The sequence below is a fragment of the Molossus molossus genome, unplaced genomic scaffold (assembly GCF_014108415.1).
Source record: "Molossus molossus isolate mMolMol1 unplaced genomic scaffold, mMolMol1.p scaffold_m16_p_19, whole genome shotgun sequence".
NCBI lineage: Eukaryota > Metazoa > Chordata > Mammalia > Chiroptera > Molossidae > Molossus > Molossus molossus.
Genome location: NW_023425354.1, coordinates 26,795,702 through 26,820,304, shown reverse-complemented (window position 1 = coordinate 26,820,304; position 24,603 = coordinate 26,795,702). Strand labels below are relative to the sequence as shown.

Below are 24,603 nucleotides of genomic sequence, written 5' to 3'. Positions count from 1 at the left end.
AATTGAGGTGGCACAAATAGGGAAACTTAGTCCCAGGAAAGTTGTATAACAGTTTAGAAGTGGATGTAGGCCTCCACCCAGCTGCATTCAGCCCCGCTTGTAAATGTCATTGTCAATTTGCCTTTTTGAGTGCCTAGGTGTTCTTGAATAGAGCAGATGAGGCACACAGTCTCTGTTCTTGGAGAATTTACAATCTTAGCTTTGCTAGGGATAAAAGGGGTGTTTGGAGGGAAGGGGAGAAGGAATAAATTAACAAATTGCTTGAGAGCTTCACAAAGCATCTTCTCAAAGTCTGTGCTCAGCAGTCTCACTTGGCTAATGTGGGACTGATAACCCAGGTAAGAGAAATTCACACCTGCAGCTTCTCTAAGCTCTAGCAGGAGTAAAACATGGGCAGGATGAATGCAGAGGTGGTCTGTCTCAGATTGGATGGTTTCAAAAGGAGTAATAACTTACACGTGGAACCTGTTTTGTGAAAACTTTATACCTCACCCTATTGCACATTTTCTGTGAAATAATGAAACCAAATACATTCCTAGTTAGTGTTAAGGACACCAAAAATATGAGTCAAGAATAGGTTCAATTTATTTGCAATTTAAAGACAGCCATGCAGGTATTTAGGTGCTAAGCATCCTCCTAGGAGTCTTGGGGAAGGCAAAAAAATCTAAGGTCCTTGCTCAGGAGTTTGGGGCATCAGCAGAGTGGAAATACTAGTGAACAATGCCATACGTTATGGAATATGTGGGCACAGAGGCTATGTGCAGTAAAAGAGGAGAAGCAAGGAGGCCAGTGGTTGGTGTAATTCTATCAGCTAACATTTGAACACTTGTGTGTCTGGTGCATTGCTAAGTACTTTCCGTGAATAACTTCCCATTTCCCTATGTAGTCATTTTATAGGCAAGGAAACAGAGAGTTGAGGTATCCTGTGAAGTTCACACAGCTGTTAGTAAAGCTGAGATTCAAACTCCAGAACCTTTGTTCCTATCACTGCTGACTCATTTAAGGTTTGTGCAAGTTTAGTGACATGCTCAAGATCATATAGCAAACCAGTGATTCTAATCTAAGTCCATCTAACATTCATTCAATGATCATGGTCTAGCACAAGATTTTTTTATTTTTATTTTTATTTTTTAATACTCACCTGAGGATACTTTTCCATTTATCTTCAGATAGAGTGGGAGGGAGGAAGGAAGAGAGAGAGAGAGAGAAACATTGATATGAGAGAGACACATCAATTGGTTGCCTCCTGCACGACCCCGACCATGGCTAGGGATGAACCGGAACCTTTTGGTCTTCAGGCCGACACTCTAACCACTGAGCCAAACCAGCCCACTCTAACCACTGAGCCAAACCAGCCAGGACTAGTACAAGATTCCTTAACCCTGGCACATTTTGAGCCAAATAATTCATTGTCATGGGGTTGTCCTGTGCATTGTATTATGTTTAGCAGCATCCTTGGCCTCTCATCCATTAGATGCCAGTAACAACCTCCTCTTCCCCAGTAGTGACAACCAATTGCCAAGTATATATTGACAAATGTCTCCTGGCTAGGGGGCAAAATCACTCCCAGTTGAGAATTACTGGTCTCCCATAATCGGCTTCCTGTCCTCTTAGCCTCTTCACCTTAAGTAACTCAAGGTTGTTCACAGCAAGCCAGTGATAGAACCTGAAGCAGAGCCCAGGAATCTCAGGGCCAAAGAGAAGGAACAGGAGTGCCTGGCCAGCGTAGCTCAGTGGTTGAGCGCCGACCCATGCACCAAGGTGTCACCAGTTTCATTCCTGGTCAGGGCACATGCCCAGGTTGTGGGCCCAGTCCCCAGTGGGGGGCATGCAGGAGACGCCAGTCGATGTTCTCTCTCATCAATGTTTCTGTCTCTCTAAAATCAATAAAGAAAAAATATTTTTTTTTTAAAAGAGGAAGAGAGAAGGAACGGGAATGGGACTGATGTGGAGCTGGCAGCTGAGGAATCACCAAGGGAGCAGTGGATTAACTGTTAATGCTATTACGCAAACAATACAGTATCCCTTTGGGATGTCAGGGTGGCATCCTTGCCAGGTCACTACCCTTTGGTAGTAATCAAGGAGCAGCCCCCAGGGAGGGAGGTAGTGCCCTTTCCTTCCTGTGAGGCTCCAGGAAACATTTTTACCAAGAGGCTATTAAGAATGTCCCTTCAAGTGGGCTCCAAATAGCCTTGGAATTGCTTGGAAATCCAAATCAGCAAGGTTGGAAATGTGGCTGGTAGCCCATGGAGCCCTACAGGGTCAGGGAAGAATGTTCCCCTTCCCCAACCAGGCTAGTCAGTCCATTACCATTGAAGTTTTTGCCTGTGGTCCGTGGGTGGAATCATTTTGCTTAGTGTGAATTATTTGTGAGTGGATACAGATGTGCATTGTTCTTAGAAGAGGGTCCATTGTTTTCATTGTATTCTCAGAGCGGTAATGACCAAAAACAATTAGTAATCACTACCTTAGGAGTTCATCATGGTAGCAGAGTATGGACTTTGGAGTCAAAGGAGTGTGCAAAACCCAGCCCTGCCACTTCCTAACTGGGAAGTTAATTATCTGCCCTGAACCTTAATTTCCTCATCTCTAAAATGGAGATGAGGCCCTGGCCAGTTTGGCTCAGTAGTTAGAGTGTCGGCCCTCGGACCAAAGAGTCACAGGTTTGATTCCGGTCAAGGGTACATACCTCAGTTGCAGTTCAGTCCTGGCCCTGATCAGGGTCTTGCGGTCTCTCTCAAATCGATGTTTTTCTCCCTACTCTCTTTCTCCCACTCTTTCCCCCCACCGCCGACTCTTTCTGAAGATAAATGAAAAAGTATCCTTGGGTGAGGATTTAAAAAAATAAAATGGGGATGAGAACAATTCATGGTGGTTTATGACAACAAAATGAGATAATACAGGTAAATGTATGCAAATGATGCATGTAATATATACGTGTACAGTATTAATGAGATATGTAATATATTAAATGAGATGTGATAATGTAGGTACTACTAAATTTTGTTTGTTTTGTTTTAATATTTTTACTGATCTTTAAAGAGAGAGGGAGAGGAGAGAGAAAGAGAAACAGCAATGTGAGAGGCGGAACATCGATTGGCTGCCTCCTACATGCCTCCCCCATCGGGGATCTGGCCTGAAACCCAGGCATGTGTCCTGACGGGGAATCAAACCAGCAACCTTTCAGCACATGGGATGACACCCAACCAACTGAGCCACACTGGCCACGGCTGTTTTGTTTTTTTTAATTTTATCTTTATTGTTGAAAGTATTACAGATGTCCCCCTTTTATCTCCTATTGAACCCTACCTCCTCACTCCTGCCCCCCTCTCATTATTAAATTAATATAGCTATTAATACTTATAATCAAAAGCCTCAAAACACCCAATCCAAGTTCTAATTTTTCCTTGAAATCCAGAATTTATGACCTGGATGGGAACTCTTCATCTATCCCTGGCGTTGAGCCCAAGACTTTTAAAATGCTGGGCCCTGGAGAGGAAGGACAGCTCCAGAGAGCAATGGGACACAGGGTTTGGGGGAAGAGAAGAAGGATCTTAACAATGTATCTTTTCCGAGAGGGTTGAGACACAGCAGTGACCTGGACTCTAGGACACTTGCGGACCTCCGTCCTTGGGGGAGGGCACTTGCCTAGTTGCCATGAGCAAGGCACTACCAAACTTTGTTGCATAAAAAGATAGCTGGGAAGACAAGCGGCCTGGCTCTATGTTCCTGTAAGAAGACTGCTGGATTGTGTCATGCATCCCCAGAGGGCATGAGAGTGGCTCACCAAGGCATACTCTTGCCCTGTGGCCAAGCTGCCAGTGAAAAGCAGCCAGGCGTTGCCTTAAAAAAATCAGTTAGCACTGGATAAAGTAAGCAATGCCAATTTAAAAAGTTCTTCGATCCTCTCCCTCAGCTTAGAGGCCTCCTGGAGTTCCCTTTAAGAAGGTGCCCTATCCCTGGCCGGTTTGGCTTAGAAGTTAGAGTGGCAGGTTTGATTCCGGTCAAGGGCACGTACCTCGTACCTCGTACCTCGGCTGTGGTTCAGGCCCTGGTCGGGGTCATACAGGAGGCAACCAATCAATGTGTCTCTCTCACATCAATGTTTTTTTTCTCTCTCTCTCCCTTCCTCCCTCCCACTCTAAAAAGAAATGGGAAAAAATATCCTCAGGTGAGGATTTAAAAAAAAAGAAGGTGCCATGTTCTAAAGCCCTTGAGGCCTTGATTTGCAGATACTCTGTGCCAAGCTCAAATCAGCCCGTTGGAAACAAAATAGGCATATCTGAGCAGGAAGAGGTGAAATCTCAAAGACCCGTAGCCAGGGGAAGGGCTACTAATCTATTGACCGTTTCTACAGTACTCACTGAATGTCAGGTCCTAGAGATACAAGATGGTGCTCCATGCATTCTGCCCTAGAGGACATCATTTGTAGGAGCTAGGCAGATGAGTAACCAAACCACTAAATAAAAAGTAGTATGTGCTATAATAAAGGTATGAATTACTCCAGAGGATGAGGTAATTAAAAATGACTAATAATATTAATAATATGCCTGGAGGTATTAGGCTTGGCCTAGAATGTAATATTTTAGCCAGCCTTGAAGGTGAGTAAAAATCATAAGAGTTAATTATTGAACATTTACTCTGGCCAAGTATTGTACACATTCATTATCACTTTTTTATAGCTACTATTAATTTACCAATATTACTGATGAGGAAAAGAGGCTCAGCACGTTTAAATAACTAGGATTTCCACTGGTAGAGGGAAAGAATATTCCAGGCAGAGAAAATAGGAGCAAAGACCTGGAGGAAAGAAGGTACGTGGGCAAGTGAGGTGCCAATTATCCAGACAGTGCTTGCCACTTTACGAAACACTTCTGGAAATGGCAGTCCTCAAAAAAACCCTGAAAGGTAGGAAATATCACCATTCTATGGATGCAGAAATTGGCTAAAATTGGATATTTGCTGAATGGTACAAATCAAAAGCTTGAACCTTTCTTCTGAATCTAAGCAAGTGTTCTCTGTCCACTGCCCCGTTGCTAATGGGCCTTGTGTTTGAAAATAATGGTCCAGTAATAAGGAGGGGACAAACCAAGGAATCCTGTTACCCCATGGGCCATCTTTGGGCCTCTTCAGTGTGTAGCCATGGAAGAGATTATGGAGTAGTGTTTTCCGTTGTGTGAGGTTTCCCAGTGAATTGACTTTTGACCATCTTACTAAGTAAATACCCAAGCACAAATCAGAAATCCATTAAAAATAAATAAAATACACAGTTTGAATAGTCAATAGATGCACAGTATATATATATATATATCCCTTTGGTTTACCTTGTCAGCAACAAATATCAAGAGGCAACCACTGTTGCATTTCTAGTGTACCCTTCAGAAATATTCTGGCATCTTTATTAGAGAACAGTAAAACACTATTCCAACAAAACATGAAATCTGTATAAAATAATGTATTGATTCATTTTGTTTCATGTTAAGTACCTAAGCTGTGCCAGGCCCTGTTCTGGTTCACAAATATATGTTCTGGAACCCCAAGAATGTGGTGTGGGCAGGGGATAGGGAGTGGGAGCAACAGTTACCAAAGGACAATTGGTACAAGGTAAAATGCAGTAAGTGTGGGAGAGTTCATAGCTGTGACAGATAGAACTTTTTCTCTGGAGTCAGATTTGGCTTATAGCCCTAATTATGCAGCTTGCTGTGAGTGTGACCCCTGTAAGTGACTGAACCTCTGTAAGCCTGTTTTTCCATCTGTCAGAACAGACTAATAATAGTACTTACTTCATAGAGTAGTTGAAAGGAATAAATAAGACAAAGTATACAAGGAGCTTGGCACATATTAAGCACTCAATAAATGTCAGCTAAACAAATTTCCAGCTAAAAATGTTGGCCATTTTCATTCAAGTCCAGTTTTACTGGAAATCACAAAGCTGTGAAAACTGGAGTTAAAAAAAAACATGTGTCAATTGATTTCAGAGAGAGAGAGACATCTATTTGTTCCACTTAATTATGCATTCATTGGTTGATTCTCATATGTACCCTTGTCTGAGACTCGAACCCACAACCTTGGCACTCGAAGAGGACGGTCTGCCAAGACCAAAACTGGACCTTTTAAGCAAATTTGGAACCCTGGCCAGTTTGGTTCAAGGGTTAGAGAATTGGACGGCCGACCAGACAGTCCCAGGTTCGGTTCTGCTAAAGGCATGTACCTCGGTTGCAGTTTGTCACCGGCCCTGTTTGGGGTTGTGTGGGTGGCAACCACTGGATGTGTCTTTCTTACCTGGATGTTTTTCTCTCTCTGCCTTCCTCCTTCTCTCCCTCCCACTCTATCTGAAGATAAATGCAAAAATGTCCTTGGGTGAGGATAAAAAAATTTTTTAACAAATTTGGAGACAAAATATAATTCAAAGTTAGGCTATTCCGTGGAGTTAGTATGAATATTCATGAGGATACCCAAATTAGTATGATTATTCATACACTTTGCTGTAAAAGTACTCTGATGTTTGGTTACTTGGTACTGCCCTAGGCCCTGCTGCTAAGTGTTACTCTAAATTCTGAAACACATCTGGCCCCAAGGGCTTTCCGGATAAGATTATGAGCTTGTGTTCTTGGCTAGGGAGAAAAGGGAAAGCTTTTTTTAGAAGGCTTTTATTTTCCACCTTTCATATCTCAGGAAAGTCCTGAGGAATCCTTCCAGGATTTAAACTCACAGCCCCTTTGATTGATTCCTGTATATTCAAGGACTTGTGGGAAGAAAAAATATTGAGCTTGGAGTTAGGAGGCCTGAATTTTTCCCTTCACCAAGCTGCTCTGGGTCTGTTTCATTATCCCTATGGCAACGCCTAGCAACAGTGCCTGGCATTTAGTAGGCTCCTCATAAACATATATTGAATAAACACGAAAACGAGAGTTTTTCACTCGTAATTTCTGCTTCCTTCATTCCTTTTGGTCCTGTTGCAGGCAGGGAGCAATGGCAGCAGTGAGGGTGCAGGGAGGAAGGATTAATCATAGAGCTTTTAGGACAGCAAGGAACCTAAGCGAGTTACCCAATCTATTCAGCGCCTCCCTACAAGGAGGCTGGATCTCCAATCCTACCCCATGGACACGTCTGAGGGTCGCTCTTCTTGAGAGAGGATACGGCCCTCCCCTCTCAACATTTGAGAGAAATGTTGGAATTGTGCTGTCAAATGCACGTCCGGGGACAAGCCTCAAAACCTCGTCCCTCGAAGCGCGGTGCCAACACAGGCCCAGAACCCCAGATCCTCCCGCTACTTCCTCCCCCGCCCGCCCGCCCTGGAGGACTGTGGGTGGACGCTCTTGCAGAGGGCCTCTCGCTGGTAGTGGCGGGGGTGGGCGGAGCCAGCGCTACCGGGCTGTGGCAGCGGAGGGTGGGGACACTCTGGCCCGGCTCTCGGTGGTGCGGGAGCGGGTGGGAGCAGCGGCCGCTCTGGTCGGCGGACGTGCTGCCGAGCAGTCCCGGAAGCGAAGCAGCGATGGCGGAGAGTCCGACTGAAGAGGCGGCGACGGCGACGGCGGGTGCCGGGGCGGCAGGCCCCGGAGCGAGCGGCGTCGCTGGTGTTGTTGGCGTTAGCGGCAGTGGCGGCGGGTTCGGGCCGCCTTTCCTGCCGGATGTGTGGGCGGCGGCGGCGGCAGCGGGCGGGGCCGGGGGACCCGGGAGCGGCCTGGCTCCGCTGCCCGGGCTCCCGCCCTCGGCCGCTGCCCACGGAGCCGCGCTGCTTAGCCACTGGGACCCCACACTGAGCTCCGACTGGGACGGCGAGCGAACCGCGCCGCAGTGTCTACTCCGGATCAAGCGGTGAGCCGGGGTTTTTCCTCCCCCAGCCCCGAGCTCCGGGGCTCGACCTTCCCTGCCCCCATCCCTTCCCACCGCAGCCTCCCCACCCCAGTTCCGCGCTCCCCTCGCGGCGGCCCAGCTGTAAAGCCCACTCTGGCCAGCCCGGACAGTCGGGATCCGAACCCCCTTTTCCCCAGCTCCCCGCCCGACACGCATCAAACCCCTCCTTGAGTGCCCAGGTCCGACCCCGCCCCTCGACAACCTCTCGTGAGCCCTCCGTCTCCATTCCGGACACCCTCCCCCATACCTCCAGCCAGAAACCCGACCTCTTGGTGCTTCAGTAACACCCCCTCCCGCCCACTGCTCCGCCCCTCTCCCCCTTTCCCCACCCTAGCCTTGCTAGATGCTGCTTGGCGTCCCCACCCTTCAGGGTCCCCCTGTCATCTATTCCTGAGCCCCGTTTATAACACACACACAGCTTGCTTTCTCGACCTCAGAGTCGCGACCAGCCTTTCTTTTTATTCCCCATTTCCTGAAATCCCCTCCATATAGTCCCCTCCCAAGTCTAGATGACTTCCCTCGCATACCCACAGCTTTTCCTTGAACCACTTTTCCAGAACCCCAAAGCTGTCCACACCTGTTCCAGGAACTCAGGCTTCCTCCCCCCAATCTCACTCTGGGTTGTAATATCCCACTCAAGATATTTATTTCCTGTATTTTTTCCTCTGGGTTATCTGGTTTACTTTTCTGAAGTAGATATACCCAATTCAAATACAGGAACAAGGTCTTAAGTCCTTTCTGTGCTTGCTTCTTGGGTGACTGATCTTGATCATATCATTTAGTAGATAATATTTTGCAAAAATGCTTAGCATAGTACCTATTGCATAGGAAAAGGGGTAATGCTTTTTAGCAGCTATTAATCCTGAAACCTGGTTCCTGCTGACCAGACCAAACTCTCTCTCTCCCGGTGCTCCCATCACAGTCCTCATCTAGGTGTTCTGATTACCCACTTTCCAGATATCTTCAGATGTATCTCTACCTATTTTTCAAAGTTTTAATGTGTGTAAAGTACCTGGCTCAGTGCTTGACACAGGACAGTTTTCCAATCCTGACATACCTTTGAGTTCTGCCGATACTTATTTCCTTTGCTTTAGTTCTTTGCACTTTTTTGTCCCTATGTACCCTAATAAGTCCCTAGCCTTTTTCCACCTAGAATATCCTCTGTTAGACCCTTGTTCACAACTGATCCATTCTAGGTAGTGAGATACGACCTAGAAATCCTCACTTTTATAGTCACTACATGTTACTTTCCAGATGTGAGATTCTCAGTAATTTCAGAGGATCCCCTCCCCAACCTGAAGAGATTTCTGCCCTATTAGTCTCTTGGGCAAGATCATTGCTCGCTGCTAGTTCACTTGCTTCATAAAATTTCCTTGCTAACAAAGGTCCACATGGTTTATGGAATTCATTTTTTAGTAAGGTTGATGGTACCTTCCCAGTTACTAAAAAAAATCTTCATTTAGCATTCAGCTGTAGTACCTGAGAATCTCGGGGGTGGGGAGTGAATGAATTGCCATGTGGGAGGAAGTGAGAGTAAATGGGATGTGGCTTTTCCCCAGTTGACATTTGATGCATTGGGATCTCTGATTTTTTTTCCCTCTCCTTATCCTCCCCCTGAGGAAACAATGCCCCTTTGATAATAACTTGCTCTCTGCCTGCCTGACAAGTACTCAGCTGAAATTTCTCAGCCAACAAGACAGTACAAACATTTGTGGTACCAAGCACCACTTTCTCGAACCCTGGCTTCACTGAGGTGATAACAGCTGTCCCGTTCAAGGGATTTCCCTTTCTTCTTCTCTCCCTCACTCCCTCCCCCACCTCCTCTTGGTGTTATACAGGGATATCATGTCCATTTATAAGGAGCCTCCTCCGGGAATGTTCGTTGTACCTGATACAGTTGACATGACTAAGGTATGTAACTTGCTGGGGATCGGGATTTATTGGGAAATTGGGCCCATGGAGTTGGAAGAACTTAAAAGAGATTATCCAGCTCACATCTCTAATTACATAGAGAAGGGATCAAGCTCCCAAGAGAGTAAATGGCTTTCCCAAGGCCACACAGTGAGGTGGAATATAGCCTTGAACAGATATTTTATTAGGGTGCAAATAGGTCCTGGTTGGCTTGAAAAATCCCAGTTTACACCTCTTGTTCCAGCTTATAGGCACTCTTTTCCTCTCAAAAGTGCTTCAGTTTGGATAATAAATTATGTGGTCACCTTGTCCATTGTACTACCCAACTCTTCCCCCAACCCACCATTCTTGACCTTTAAGTATGCTGTTATAAATCAGGTGCAGAGAAGGTTGGGGATAGGGCGAGCTGGAGTGAACAGTGTTTGTGGTTGAAGGACATTGTTTAGGCTTCTATCCCTTCTGGTTGCTTTTGAATATCCCTTCCACCCAAATACCGTTCTTCTCTTGTCCTCCACACATAATCACAGAGAAGCTTAGTACGTAATGTCACATTTCTCTGGCAAAGATGCGTAGACTTCTTTGTCATTGTGTGTTCTACCCTCAGAAGTGAATTTGCACTTAAATTGATATTGGGAAGAAATCAGATTTTCTAAATCTAGTGTTTAAATGAAAACTCATAGTTCCAAATTTCTTAACAGTAGAAATTCAGACTTTTGCATTGTTGATATCTGTTATGAATAGGTTTCTCTGTCAGTTGATTTTTTTTTTCTTTTTATGTGGTTGGAAATGTTTTTTCCTGGGACATCTTGTCCTCAGTCAAGTATCATTGTTAATATTGCTAGCCCCTGGGTTCTCAGAATTGATGCCATGTTGATACCAGTTGAGCTTGCTGTTCCAATAACTGAGAGCTAAAAGAAAATCTAGGGTATCACCAGGGCAAGGTTAAGGACTGTACACTGAAGCATTGGATTGTAGGCTCTTTTTTCTCTTGCTGTTCAAATTCTGAGCAGACTTACATGCCTAGGAGCCTTTATAGAAGAAGAGATATAGGTGAGTTCAGGTTAGGGGAATCTTGTTCAATAATCGTGATTGGAGAAAGAGATTTTAGCATTCTGTTTTCAGTGCTACAGCATTTTTCTTTTTCTTTCTTTTTTATTTTTATTTTTTTAAATTAACTTATAGTGTTTGGGAAAGTTCTGGGGATGGTCTAATGGCACTGAGTGGACCATGAGTTTTCCCCATTTTTCTTTGTATCTTTGACACAGCTGGATGCTGCCTGAGCCACATCCTCCACAGTAGGTTTGATACTCTGCAGAGGAAGTAGACACCCTAGGCCTCCATCACAATCCTCAGCTCTGCACTGTTACTGGCACTGGTGCTGCTATGGCTTCCAATCCCTTTCCTCTTTTCCATTCATCTTACCTCCCCTTTGTGCCACATAAAAGGAGGGTGGAGTTGCATCATACGCATGTTAAACCTAGGCAAATCCAAACGTATTCAGAAAGAATGTATATTTCTTAAAATTAAACATGCTAGGATAATACTTTACAGATGCAAACTATATTTTGCACAGTGGTGTTCTATCCATTTGTTAAACATAACACTGATCAGAGAAGTTCGAGCAAAAAACATGCTTTAAGGGAGTTTTAAGGATACCTAAGGATGATTTTGACTAGATTGAATTTTCACCTTGGGCTCTACCTTTAGAATATAACCCCTGAGTAAGATGCCACTCCACTATAATGGGATTTCTTAAAATTCCAAACATATTTATTAATATGAGTGAGTACAGGCTGTTTATTCTGCATGGAGAGGATATTGACAATGGATACCAGATGAAGGTTCTGCTTCTGGTGTGGGTAGCAAGTGGAAGCCAGGAGGGGTTGGGATGGGACATCACCTCACAATTTTGAGATGGGGTTTTATTTTGCAGATTCATGCATTGATCACAGGCCCATTTGACACTCCTTATGAAGGGGGTTTCTTCCTGTTCGTGTTTCGGTGTCCGCCCGACTATCCCATCCACCCTCCTCGGGTCAAACTGATGACAACGGGCAATAACACAGTGAGGTTTAACCCCAACTTCTACCGCAATGGGAAAGTCTGCTTGAGTATTCTAGGGTAAGAGGAGACTTCTAAGTGGCCAAGTTGGTTGTTAGCAAATAATTACTTTAGGCCAGCCTTTATGAACCAGGGTTTCTCGTCTGAACTGCAGAACACAAAACATAATTGGAGTGACTGTTTCCTCAATTCTCCCCAGGATGGTGAATAACTAGTATCATTCTAGATGCAAAAGAGAGACGTTAATTCATTATATATAGTGGATGCCTTAGTGAAGTGGTTCTCCCTGAGCAGCAACAGCACCTGGGAACTTGTAGCCCTGCAGATTCTGGGGCCCCACCCTAGACTTACTGTATCAGAAACTGAGACCCAACAGTCTTTGTCTTATAAGGCCTCCAGGTGATTCTGGTGCGTACTCCAGTTTGAGAACCACTTGAGAAAGGCTGTAGATCTGTGCCATTCAAGATTGTGGGTGTCTTATTTCTGAGTCTGTCAATGAGTGGCTTTGGAGGCGGCAGTGGTGATGATGATAATTATGATATTTTAACAACTGAATGAAAAATGTCTGAGGTTGGAAATCACATCACTCACATACAAAACACAGAAGTTCAAAGTACATTTCATTTCTGGGTGCTACCAAGATTTTGCTTCACGTAGTTCTCATCCATTCCTTTTAGTTACCTTAGGGGGTTGAAAAATTCAGAACGGAAATGTTTTCTAGTATATTCTGGATTGGTGTTTTTATTGTTGTCCGAATTTCCCTGGGGCAGAGAGCAAGTACAGGTTGCAGTTGAGAAAGTTGCCCAAACTGGTGATACTGTTTACTTTTCCTGTCCAACAATTTCTGGGTTTGTGTGGGGACAAGCAGCTGACACAAACTGGAGACGTGATTCTTTTTCCTTAAATCTCTCAGACCTAGGGATATGTTCTGTGATTGTGGCATTGAGGAAGTCCTGTAAATGAGATTGTCCTTAAAGAAGTCCTTCATTTCACTGGGGTATATAATTGTCTGCTGGTAGGATGGTCTGTGTAACCCACAGTGGTAAAGAAATGTAGTTGTCACTTCTGTATGAAGTTTGTTTATGAAAGTGTTTTGTATTAGGTTCTCCGTCATTAGGCCAATATAAAACTATTTTGAGCAAACATCAGCTCACAGTAGAAATAGAGGAAGCAAAACACTAGGGTAAAAGTGGCAGAAGTATGTTGGGTGGAAAAGAAGAAGCTACCCTGAAATTGAAAATTTGCCATGAAGAATCTTAGTAGAAAATTCCAATGCATTTTTAGGTAACTATATCCACTTTATCAGCCTTATTTCTTTCCTTCTTACCTAGAAAAAATATTAGGCTGACATACTAATAAAAGAAATTGAATTAAAGTTTACCATGTTGACTTGAGTCCCTCAATATGTGACGCCTTAGGGAGTGCAAAGTTTACAGTTGGTGGGAGGAAAGCTGAGGAGAGAGCAGGTTGAGAGGTACTGAAGAGCAAGCTCTGGTGTAGATGTCGTCATTTCTCATGACGTTCCTGGGCTTTCTGAAAGTCCTGTTGGGGAGGGGACTGGCAGGTTAACCTGAAGCAGTCCTAGCTTAGGTGCCATCCAATCAGTTACTAAAAATAAATGTCATTAATGTCCAATCCGCCCTCTTCCTCTGAATACGCAATCAGATTTATGAAAGAGGAGCAGTTTAGGTGTTTCTCTTATTGAAGTTGTTTTCATATATTTTCAGACCTTCCAAAATCTAGAAGTGTCCCTTATTCCCTTCATATCCTTTAGCAGAGTTCTGTAGTCCTTAGAGAACTTGACACTCTTTGGGGGCCTAATAGGGGACTGGGATTCCTGATCACCAACCCCACCACCTGGCCTCTAACTAGATGGCTTCAGTCCTCTCTGTGCTCAACTTCTCTTTCCTCACTAACTCCATCACACCCATAAGTAAATAAGTAAGCTCTTTGAGATCCACAGAGGTTAACATTTTTACTCCCTTTGGAGCTGTTTTCTTACCTATGTCTTTCATTCTGATAAACAGAACCTTCCCTGGCTACTGTTTCTTTCCTAGCCCAATGAAAATCCCTTCAAAGTTATCTTGCTTGCTTTACCCTCTTTTCTTTTGTCCCACTTGATAAGAGGGTTAGGCAGTTCACTGATTTCTGGTGAATGAGGGTGGGACAGAGGCTGGGAAATTCCAGCGTATTAATAGTGAAAGAGAAACTTAGAGTCACTTAGGTTGTGCTGCTAGGGTTAGGGTATTTGTGTACTGGTCTTTCTGTGACAGCCTTTCCCCGTCTCTCTCTCTGCCTCATCCCTCTTCCATTCCCTCTGATGTTTTTGCAGTACATGGACTGGCCCTGCCTGGAGCCCAGCCCAGAGCATCTCTTCTGTGCTAATCTCCATCCAGTCCCTGATGACTGAGAACCCCTATCACAATGAGCCTGGCTTTGAGCAGGTAAGGCCAGGTGGGCCCAGCTCTGGGGTATGAAATAATTGGGTTTTAAGAGATCTGAGAGGTCTACTTAAGGGTTTAGGTCTTTTTGTATTTTGTTTTTTAAACCTGGCTTAGCCCCACGTATCTTGTCACTGTAGGAGAAAAAAGGAGCTGACATGTATGCTCCTCATTAACGAATTTTTCCCCTTGTAAGACACAATAACACTGTTAAGTTATTTCTATTTGAGTTGGATTAATCTACCATGTGGAAGTCAGTGAGTCGTTTGGAAATTAATTCTGAGCCTGCTTTAGGGGCTGTTGTATCCAGTGGGTTCTTCTGCATGCCTCCATTCTCTAGTGTCCCCTTGAGGTGATCTCTAGTGACTACTACCGGAACCAGACATTCTTTTGGAGTTATGGAGTTATGAAATAACAGTTGACTCTTGAACAATGGCACAGTCGAAAATTTGTATATAGCATCTGACTCTATAGTGGGCCCTTTGTATCCACCAATTCAACCAACTGTGGATTGAAAACTGTATTTTTGATCTGTTTGAATGTAAAGATCGTGTTTTTTATCTGCTGCTGTTTGAATCTGTGGGTATGAAACCTGCAGATGAGAAGGGTAAACTGTATTTACTGGGAAAAAATCCACATATATATAGACCCAAGCAGTTCAACCCTGTCTTGTTCAAGGTCAATTGTACCATTACCTGCAGAGCCAAAGGAGCTAGTCATTAGCTAGGGCAAGAATATTTAGTCAGCGCTGCCAAAGAGAAAGGTAAAGGAAACTCACATTTTCTGAGAGTGTTAACCTGACGGTGTTATATGCCAGACACTGTCAAGTTTTTATTTATTTATTTATTTTTATTTATTTATTTTTTTTATCCTCACCCGAGGACATTTTTCCATTTTTTGTTCAGGTAGAGTGGGAGGGAGAGAGAGGAACAGAGAGAGAGAGAGAAACATCGATGTGAAAGGAACACATCGAGTGGCTGCCACCCGCACAACCGACCAGGGCCGGGGACAAACTGCAACCGAGGTACGCGCCCTTATCGGGAACCGAACCCGGGTCTCTCAGGACCGCAGGCTGACGCTCTAACCACTGAGCCAAACTGGCCAGGGCACTGTCAAGTTTTTATACATAACTTCTCAGTTAACCTTCATACTGGCTCTGTGAGGTAAATATGGTTATGCTCGTTTTCAGGTCAGGTGATGGCGTCTTAGAGAGGTTAATGACCTTTCACAAAGATACACCAGATCAGGATAGGACCCAGGATTTTCCCCAGAGCCCAAAGTTCTTCCATTTTGCCAAAGTACCTTCTAGGATTAATGATGAGCACAGAAATAGTTCCAGTGATATTCCCAAAAGACAATAATTCAGTCTAAATTTATTTAGAAACAATTTAAGATAACACTAACATTGATGATTCTTCAATAGAACCTGAACAAAGGGAAATGCCTTTTAAGAATGAACAAAAAGCCCAGATGACACGGCTCAGTGGTTGAGCATCGACCCATACACCAAGAAGTCGCCAGTTTGTTTCCCAATCAGGGCATGTGCCCAGGTTGTGGGCCTAATTCCCAGTGAGGGGCATGCAGAAGGCGGCCAATCAATGTTCTCTCTCATCAATGTTTCTATCTCTCTCTCCCTCTCGCTCTCTTCTCTAAACTGGATAAAGCGGAGGAAATTTTTTTTAATAAAAAAGAATGAACAAAAATAATTCCCTTAAAGCCTAAGCCATCCTTTCCAAACAAATAGTGTATTTAATTTCAGGAGTAGGTAGAAACGAAAGCAGACCTCATTAGCTAACCAAGAAGCTGATTTTTAGATCTTTCTTACTGAAATTCAAGAGATGTAACTTTTATTTTTAATACTTTCAAATGTTCTTGGTTCATAGCACCCTCTTGTCTTAGTAGTTTTTTGTTTTCTTTTCAGTTCTCCAGGCTGAAATGCCAGACTGTTCCATTTGTTAAGTAGTTAAGTTTAATTTCTTTTTTAAATAACTGTAGTGATGTGATGATACAATGTATATACCTGTTGGGCATCACACAACTTTCAAAAGTCTTGAAACCAGAATGAACCACTACTCTCATTTCTGTTCCCCATTTTTTCCTATGCTACCTGCTGTTTATCAGTGTAGTGACTGAAAATCCAGCCTCACAAAGATAATGTCATCAAAACTAATATAATGCAGTTAAAAGATAATGTCATTGAAAGGAATATAATGCAGTTAAAATGGAACTACCTACTTCAAGTAGTTCACATGGTATTTGCCAGGTGTTGAATACTGTGGTTTGCCCCAAAGATTTAAAATATCCCACAGAGCCCTGGCCAGTTTGGCTCAGTGGTTAGAGCGTCGGCCTGCGGACCAGAGAGTCCCGGGTTTGGTTCCCACTAAGGGCATGTACCACGGTTGCAGTTTGTCCCTGGCCCTGGTTGGGGTCATGTGGGTGGCAACCAGTCCATTGTCACATCGATGTTTCTCTCTCTTCCCCCCTCTCTCCCTCCCGCTCTGCCTGAAGATAAATGCAAAAATGTCCTCAGGTGAGGATAAAAAAATATCATACAGAGCTGCTGTGATTTTGTTGTGAATTTTGGGAATCATAGGCTGAAATCTTTTTTCTGTTTATGTTTTTATCAGAGGCCAAGGCTCTAATTGACCAGGGTTGGTGGTAGGAGGAGCACTGGAGAGCAAAGGAAAAGTTAGAAGACGGGAGACTGTACTCCCTTCTGTTCACACCCACACATTCATATTAGCTCTCAAGACCAAAAGTTGGATTTTTTCTTTTGAAAATTTCAAGTTCTACTTCGACGGATCCATAATAGTTGAATCAGTGATGGTAGAACCCTACAGTTCTATAAAGGAGTTAACCAGAAAGCATCCTGATATCTATAGGCTTTCTAGACTGAGACTCCTAATGTCATTTATGCATGATTGGTTATTTCCCACTTAATCCTTCCCTGAGAGGCCTTTAATTTCAAGCTTTGAAAATTTTGATCTAGTTTGCTACTTTATGGGTCAAATAACCCATAACAGAGGACGGGTATTGGTATGCTTTAGGGGGAAATAAGTGGTCTCAAAAATGAAGGCCTAGTTGCTCTTTAATGGATCTGCCATTCAGTGAGAAAGGTATCCTCTTGTTCATCTGCTTGGGTCACATGCCCCACACTAATCCTGAAGTCTCTTCCCATTGACTTTTCTCTTTGTACTTGGGTACTATGATGTCTGTCACATTACAGGAGAGACATCCAGGAGACAGCAAAAATTATAATGAATGTATTCGGCATGAGACCATCAGAGTGGCAGTCTGTGACATGATGGAAGGAAAGTGTCCCTGCCCTGAACCCTTACGGTATGTGTCTGTAGAGAACTCACTTGCTACTTGTATTCCTTTTGGAGATTTAGCTGGTTCATACCTTTGGGAACTTTTGGGGCAAAATCCAATATTGGGCACCAGAGAAAGACAAGAAGTAAGTGGTTTAAAAGCATGTGGCTGAGGGTTCCCCAAGATGAGGTTCCAGAGAGAGCTTCTGTGTTCTTGGAGTGTGTCAGGCCTGATGGGAACGATATAGTCCCATGTCCCCAGAAATTCAGTTTTCAAGAACCTGGACATATTAAAGACAACTGTTCTACAGTCAAATGAGGTGTAAAGCACTTCATAATAAACTCATTTCTTAATGTTCAAGTTTATTTCTAAGTGTTAAAACCAAACAGCCCAACCGGTATGGCTCAGTGGATTGAGCCTCTTCCCATGAACTGAGAGGTTCCAGTTCAATTTCCGGCCAGGGCATGTGTCCGGGTTGTGGGCTGGATTCCCAGTAGGGGGTGTTCAGGAGGCAGCTGATAGATGTTTCTGACATCGATGTTTCTATCTCTCCCTTCCTCTCTGTAAAAAATCAATAAAAACATATTTTTTTTAAAAACCTGGAACAGCCCTGGCCGGTTTGGCTCAGCAGTTAGAGCGTCGGCCTGCGGTTCAGAGAGACCCGGGTTCGGTTCCCACTAAGGGCACGTACCTCGGTTGCAGTTTGTCCTGGACCCTGGTTGGTCGTACAGGTGGCAGCCACTCAATGTGTCCCTTTCACGTCAATGTTTCTCTCTCTCTCTCTCTCTTCCTCTTTCTACCTCCCACTCTATCTTAACAAAAAAAGTGGGAAAATGTCCTTGGGTGAGGATAAAAATAAATAAATAAAAAACCTAGAACAAAGTCAAGAGTTAATGAAACTTCTTTGGAGAATTTTGAGTAAGGATTGGAGTTAGGGATGGGTTTGGAAAACAAATGAGATTAAGCAAGACATGAGTTGAAATTGGGATTCGAATGATTGGGGTTAATAGTCACTTTCATTTTATACTCCCTGAGGTTTAGAGAAATCAACCATGAGCTTAGGAACTGTAGCTGTTTAATTTGGCGTTCAGCTTAGATGGTAAAGGGGTGGTCCCATTCCCCCTTGTTTCTAATTTAAGTTTCTCTGTTTGTTTTCCAGAGGAGTGATGGAGAAGTCCTTCCTGGAGTATTATGACTTCTATGAGGTGGCCTGCAAAGATCGCCTGCACCTTCAAGGCCAGACTATGCAGGTAATGCAGCCCCTGCTGTTGACTCCAGAGACCTTCCAGCAGACTGTAAAATCCCCCACAAGGGTGACATCCATGCCTCTCCTAGAACTCAAGAGCCAAAAGGAACTTGATTCAGTTGAGTAGCTAAGGCCCAGAGAGGAGATTGACTTGCCTAAAACTATATGGAGTTGGTTCTAAGTTCCTGACGTAAAGTAAGTACTCGTAAGTAGAATCTGAATCATCCTTTCCAGCCTGGAACTCCTTCCCTTCTTGGTCAGTAATCTTTCAAACCAAGAACATTCAGTTCTTTCAGAATCTTAAGGATTGTAAGAATAGAGTCATCTGTTGGAATTCCATCCCTAGTCCAAAGGGGTGCTAAGAGAAAGACAACTTATAGAAGAAGCATTGTGTATTATAGTGTTATCAGTTGAGCCCTGGCCGGTTTGGCTCAGCAGTTAGAGCGTTGGCCCACAGACCAGAGTTCCAGGTTCAGTTCTTGCTAAGGGCATGTACCTCAGTTGCAGTTTGTCCCCAGCCCTGGTTGGGGTTGTGTGGGTGGCAACCACTCGATGTGTCTCTCACGTCGATGTCTCTCTCTCTCTCTCTCTCTCCTTCCCTCTCTCCCTCCCACTCTATCTGAAGATAAATGCAAAAATTTCCTCTGGTGAGGATTAAAAAAAAATGGCACAGCAGTATAGTGTTATAAGTTGAAAGATTCCTATTACAAGATGGTAACCAGTTATTCGTTCTCTGTTTCTACTGAGGAAATGTGCTTCTGCTTCCAAGAAGAGTACAGAACCTAAGGCTTGTTTTTATTTATTTATTTATTCATTCATTTTTTTTATTTTAGAGGGAGAGAGAGAGAGAAATATCGATTGGCCGTCTCCTGCATGCCCCCCACTGGGGATCAGGCCCACAACCTGGGTATGTGCCCTGACCAGGAATCCAACCAGTGACCTCTTGGTGCATGGGTTGACACTCAACCACTGAGCCACACCAGCAAGGCTTAAGGCTTGTTTTTAAAGAAGAAGCTCTTATTAAACCAAATTGCAAATAGGCTTCAATATAAACAACCTGGTTGGTAGAGTGTGAGAACCCTTTGTCTTGAAGGACTAGTTCTTGTGTCTTTTGGATCATTTACTGGTAGTCTTAGAAATATTGTTGGTTGGGTAAGTGACTAAGTCCTCTTAAGGTTCTCTCCGGCTCTTGGGCTCTTCACACTTCCACCTCCCCTTCTACCCAGCACCAGCAGCAGCAGGAGTAAATGTCTTGTCTCCTCAGGTGCTGCTTAGAGATGTTAGTTTCCCTATCCTTCCTTCAAGGACTTCCCACCCACCTGCCATATTTAAACTCAAAGGGCAAGGCCAGCTTAAGAGTGTATCAAAGATGATGGATGCTGTGATTTGTTCCCCATCAGGAATTCTCATTGCTGATATCCAGCAGCATTTCCAGTGTTCAGTCTGTTAAGGAAAAATAACTCATGAAAGGGAGGAACAACATCTGAAGGGAGGAGAGTGGGTAGAAATGGAGCCAATGATGAAAGAAGGAAGACTGGAAAATTGATAGCTCCAGAGTAAGTGTGGAGTTCAGCCTTTGGGGAATGTAATCCTCATAAGTGGAAAATGCACACTGTACTCACAGTGACTGACTTGCGTCCCTTAGTCCCTGAACATGCGGGTAATATGCGGGCAGAAGTGTGGAAGGAGTTTATGTGGGAGAAGCCGACAGATTGTGAGAAGGAAAAAATGTATGCCTTTTTGTGACTGCCAAGGAAAGAGGTCTCCACTTGTTTGAGCCCTGGCCACACTACTTGGCTGCCATACTATTCCTTATGTAGCATTTTAAATTCCTTTTTTTTTAATATCCTCCACCCAACTATATTTTTGGACTTTAAGGACAGTTAACCCCTTTCTGTTTAATGTTTAGAGATCTTTGATCTAGAATGACAAGGACTATGATCAAGGCTATTTGGCTCTGGCGTGATGCCCAGAAACCTGGACAGGAATATGGTGATTGGTCCCTGGGAAAGAGTACAGGTGCTTATTTAGAAGTCAGAACTTGAGTTCTAGACCCATCTGTGACCTTAGAAAAGCAAATTTCCCTTTTTTTTTTAAATCCTCACCCGAGGATATTTTTCCATTTATTTTCAGACAGAGTGGGAGGGAGAGATAGAAACATAGATGTGAGAGAGACACATTGACTGGTTGTCTCCCACATTACCCTGACCAAGGCCAGGGACCAAACCACAACCAAGGTACCTACCCTTGACCAGAATTAAACCCTCAACTCTGTGGTCTGCAGGCTGACGCTTTTTTTTTTATCCTCACCCGAGGACATTTTTCCATATTTTGTTCAGATAGAGTGGGAGGGGGAGAGAGAGAGAGAGAGAGAGAGAAACATCGACGTGAAAGAGACAGGTCGAGTGGTTGCCACCCGCACGACCCAACCAGGGCCGGGGACAAACTGCAACTGAGGTACATGCCTTTAGGGGAAACCGAACCGGGGTTTCAGGACCGCAGGCCGACACTCTAACCACTGAGCCAAACCGGCCAGAGCCAAATTTCTCCTTTTGAGTATAATAAGTCATCACTTAATGTTAAGTTCTTGGAACTGCAGCAAAATGACATATAACGAAACCAAGTTTACCATAGGCTAATTGATATAAACAAGAATTAAGTTCTAGGCATCCCATCAGTGTTATAACAAAGACATTGAACCAAAGTGATGCCACTTGAGGACCTGCTGTATAGGGAATGAAGGATAATTTTCCCCTTTTGTGTGGTTTTTGAGGTTAATTAAAAACATAGGCACCATTATTATAGTCGTGGTCTTGAATTTCCCTTCCCCATTTATCTTGCTTTTAGTGTCCCCCTTCTATATATTGGCTTGCTTCTGAGAAATGCAAACACATTTGAATGTTGGCCCGAGCCAGACCCGTCTGGGGCAGTAAATGTGCCATAATGTTCCTGAACAAAGATTGTTGTCTGCTGTTCAGAACTGTCTATGCTGTGCCCTCCTCTGTTCCTATGACTCAGAAATTGAGCATGCATTTCACATGGGCCCAACGCTGCTCTCTCTAGAGCACTGGTTCTCAACCTTCCTAATGCCACGACCCTTCAGTACAGTTCCTCATGTTGTATGTGGGCGTATCTGCATGTGGGCGGACCCACCTGGAGACTAGAGGAGCGGTGTCTCAGTTCCTAAGACCATCAGAAATACGTGTTTTCTGATGGTCTTAGGCGACCCCTGTGAAAGGGTCGTTCAACCCCCAAAGGGGTCGCGACCCACAGGCTGAGAACCGCTGCTCTAGAGTGAGCCACTCAAACTTGAATTTTCCCTCCCCCTTGTCTCCTTTCCCCCACAGGACCCTTTTGGAGAGAAGCGGGGCCACTTTGACTACCAGTCCCTCTTGATGCGCCTGGGACTGATTCGTCAGAAAGTACTGGAGAGGCTCCATAATGAGAACGCCGAAATGGACTCTGACAGCAGCTCATCTGGGACAGAGACAGACCTGCATGGGAGCTTGAGGGTTTAGACCCTGCTCCCCTCTCCCTTCCCCCCACTCGAGAGTCCCAGCAAGTTCCTTCCCCCACCCCAGGGATGGAGAGGCACTGTGTATCTCCCTCCTACGTGACGTCATCCTGCAAGATGGCAAGAACCAAGCAAGCTTGGATCCCAGGGTGTGGGAGTGGGGAGGCTGTTCCTGATCTGACCTCCTAGGCTCTCGAGCATCTGGGGCTATGTTCATCCCATATCAGGGGCCAAGGTACCTGTGCAGGAGCACCTAGGGCGAGGGCCTCTGGCAAAAACAAAACAACCAACACACCTCTCCACAGGGCCAGCTCCTTAGGGATAGTTGGGAGACAGAAACTGCAGTCCAAGAGGGAGTATGCCCAAATGATATATGGGGTATCTGGAAGGGAGCTTGGGGTGGGGGGCTGTCTGTGACATGCAGTCTGGGTGGGTGGTTGTCTGTCTGTCTGTCTTCAGTCTTGAAGCAGGGCTTCCCAATGCCCTTTTCCTCCTTGCCTCTCTTCCCCCATTATTTCCCATGGGCCAGCATAATTTTGTTTTTCCTAATTTATAGTCACTGTTCTAGACAGACCAAAGAGAAGGAACAGTGGTGGAATCTAGGCTGCTGATCAGTGAGTTTTACCTAGCACCTGAGCACCTTTCTCACCTTTCTCTCCTGTCGCCCTTCCCCTCCCCCATTTCTACATTTAAGACGGAAGGTAACTGTGATGGGACTGAACCAAGGTCTTGGTAAAGCCTGCACAGGTACCACAGGAAACTAAAAATACTGTTTGTTCCCGAAATCATTGCTTTGAAAAGTCCCCAACTCAGGCAGCTGCTGGGTGTATGATAGAGCCACTACGTAAAATAATCTCTTACAGATTTTCATCAATACTAGTCACAATGAGGGTGTTTCTCCTGGGTGGGGTGAGGAGGGAGACTGATGCTAATCCTATTGTATTTTGTTTGGCTGTCCTTGTGTACTCCCCGCCCCTTCCCAGCCTGTAGTTCCCCCTCCTCACTCCAAGGCCCAGGAACTAGTGGGGAGCAAGGGTAGCCAATGGCAGAAGAGATTGGGGTTAGAACTCTGGATACTATTTCCCTTCTCTCCCCCTGCCCTCCCTCCCAGCTGCTCTTTGTCACTGGCTCTGATGGGTGTTTGCCTGGCTGTGTCGCTTATCTGTATTTAGCTGCAGTGATCCTTTAGCTGGTTGGCTCAGAAAAATGTGCTTTAGGTGCCCTGATACTGGGCATCAGGGAATCCATCCTTCCCATTTTTGATGTGTTCGCCCTGTGTTTTCCAGATTCTTATTGTTACAGCTCCCATTGGGGTATTGACTTGTGTGACACAGGGCCCAAATCAGTATCCATCCACATGTAAGGGAGAGGGTAACTTGTATCTGCTCTGCCAGCTGCTATGGAGGCCTCTGCCTTGTGAATCATGGGACTTCCCTGGAGGAGTTGGGAAGGGGGTTGGGCACAAAGAATACCCTACTTGGGAGGGCAGGAAGCAAAGAAACTGGACAGGAAATGGTCTGGGGAATGGAAGTTTATCTTGGATATCTAAAAGCTGCGTCTTTCACAAGAAGACTCAAAAAGGCATCCTGCTTCCAATTTCCCAAAACTAGTACAGGGCTTAGAAGAATGCCTTGGTCTGTTGGTCCAGTGTTGTCTGTCATCCATTTAAGTGTTCCCACTTTCAAGTGACAATCTTGGCCCCGCCATGGGCAGAGCATGTCTGGCATACTGGCCTGACTTTTACTCCCTAGTCTTGAGTTGAGGAAATATATGCACAGGAGTCAAAGAGATGTCTTTATATCTGACTGTACATAAATGAAGTTTTTTTTTTCTTTTTGGTGCAATAAAGTTTGTTTGGCAGAAGGAGGAAGCGCCTATGGGTGAGGGCGGGCTTGTGTGAAGGAAGAATGGAGTATCAACAACCACACATCTCACCTAGGCCAGAGGCTAAGTGCTCAATGAATTGTCTGGAAGCTAAAAACAAGATATATGATGTGGGTGGGAGCAGGACTACTGGTAATAGTTTTCCACCAACCAAAAATAGATAGGGTCTCTGAGGCTGTAGCTCTGGCAGTTAAGGAGAATGCCATCATAGCCTCAGTTGCTGCCAAAACTGGAAAGTGAGCATGTCTTACATAGACAGGTAAAGATGGGCTTATGCTATATCCCCTGCTAATGTAAGGGTATCTTACTATGGATAATACATTGGGTTTTATTTTCTGTACTAAACCAGCCCTTAGGAATTTTGCATTCAGACTGAA

At 44.6% G+C, this 24,603-nt stretch overlaps 1 protein-coding gene across 1 annotated transcript; it reads left to right on the top strand.

Moving 5' to 3' along the window:
* Nucleotides 1-7,404: 7,404 nt before the first annotated feature.
* On the top strand, nucleotides 7,405-24,205 carry UBE2Z (ubiquitin conjugating enzyme E2 Z). The gene is made up of 7 exons (XM_036267848.1): nucleotides 7,405-7,818; nucleotides 9,696-9,768; nucleotides 11,702-11,889; nucleotides 14,162-14,273; nucleotides 17,497-17,609; nucleotides 18,742-18,832; nucleotides 22,176-24,205. Exons 1-7 carry the CDS (start codon nucleotides 7,496-7,498, stop codon nucleotides 22,344-22,346), a joined length of 1,071 nt encoding a protein of 356 aa, XP_036123741.1. The 5' UTR covers nucleotides 7,405-7,495; the 3' UTR covers nucleotides 22,347-24,205.
* The last annotated feature ends 398 nt before the right edge of the window (nucleotides 24,206-24,603 follow it).

Excerpts from the sequence above, each read along its gene's own strand:
- UBE2Z (XM_036267848.1), top strand. The coding sequence starts at position 7,496 with ATGGCGGAGAGTCCGACTGAAGAGGCGGCGACGGCGACGGCGGGTGCC. Across the intron at positions 11,890-14,161 it reads GTCTGCTTGAGTATTCTAGG|TACATGGACTGGCCCTGCCT; the intron begins GTAAGAGGAGAC and ends ATGTTTTTGCAG. Across the intron at positions 17,610-18,741 it reads CCCTGCCCTGAACCCTTACG|AGGAGTGATGGAGAAGTCCT; the intron begins GTATGTGTCTGT and ends TTTGTTTTCCAG.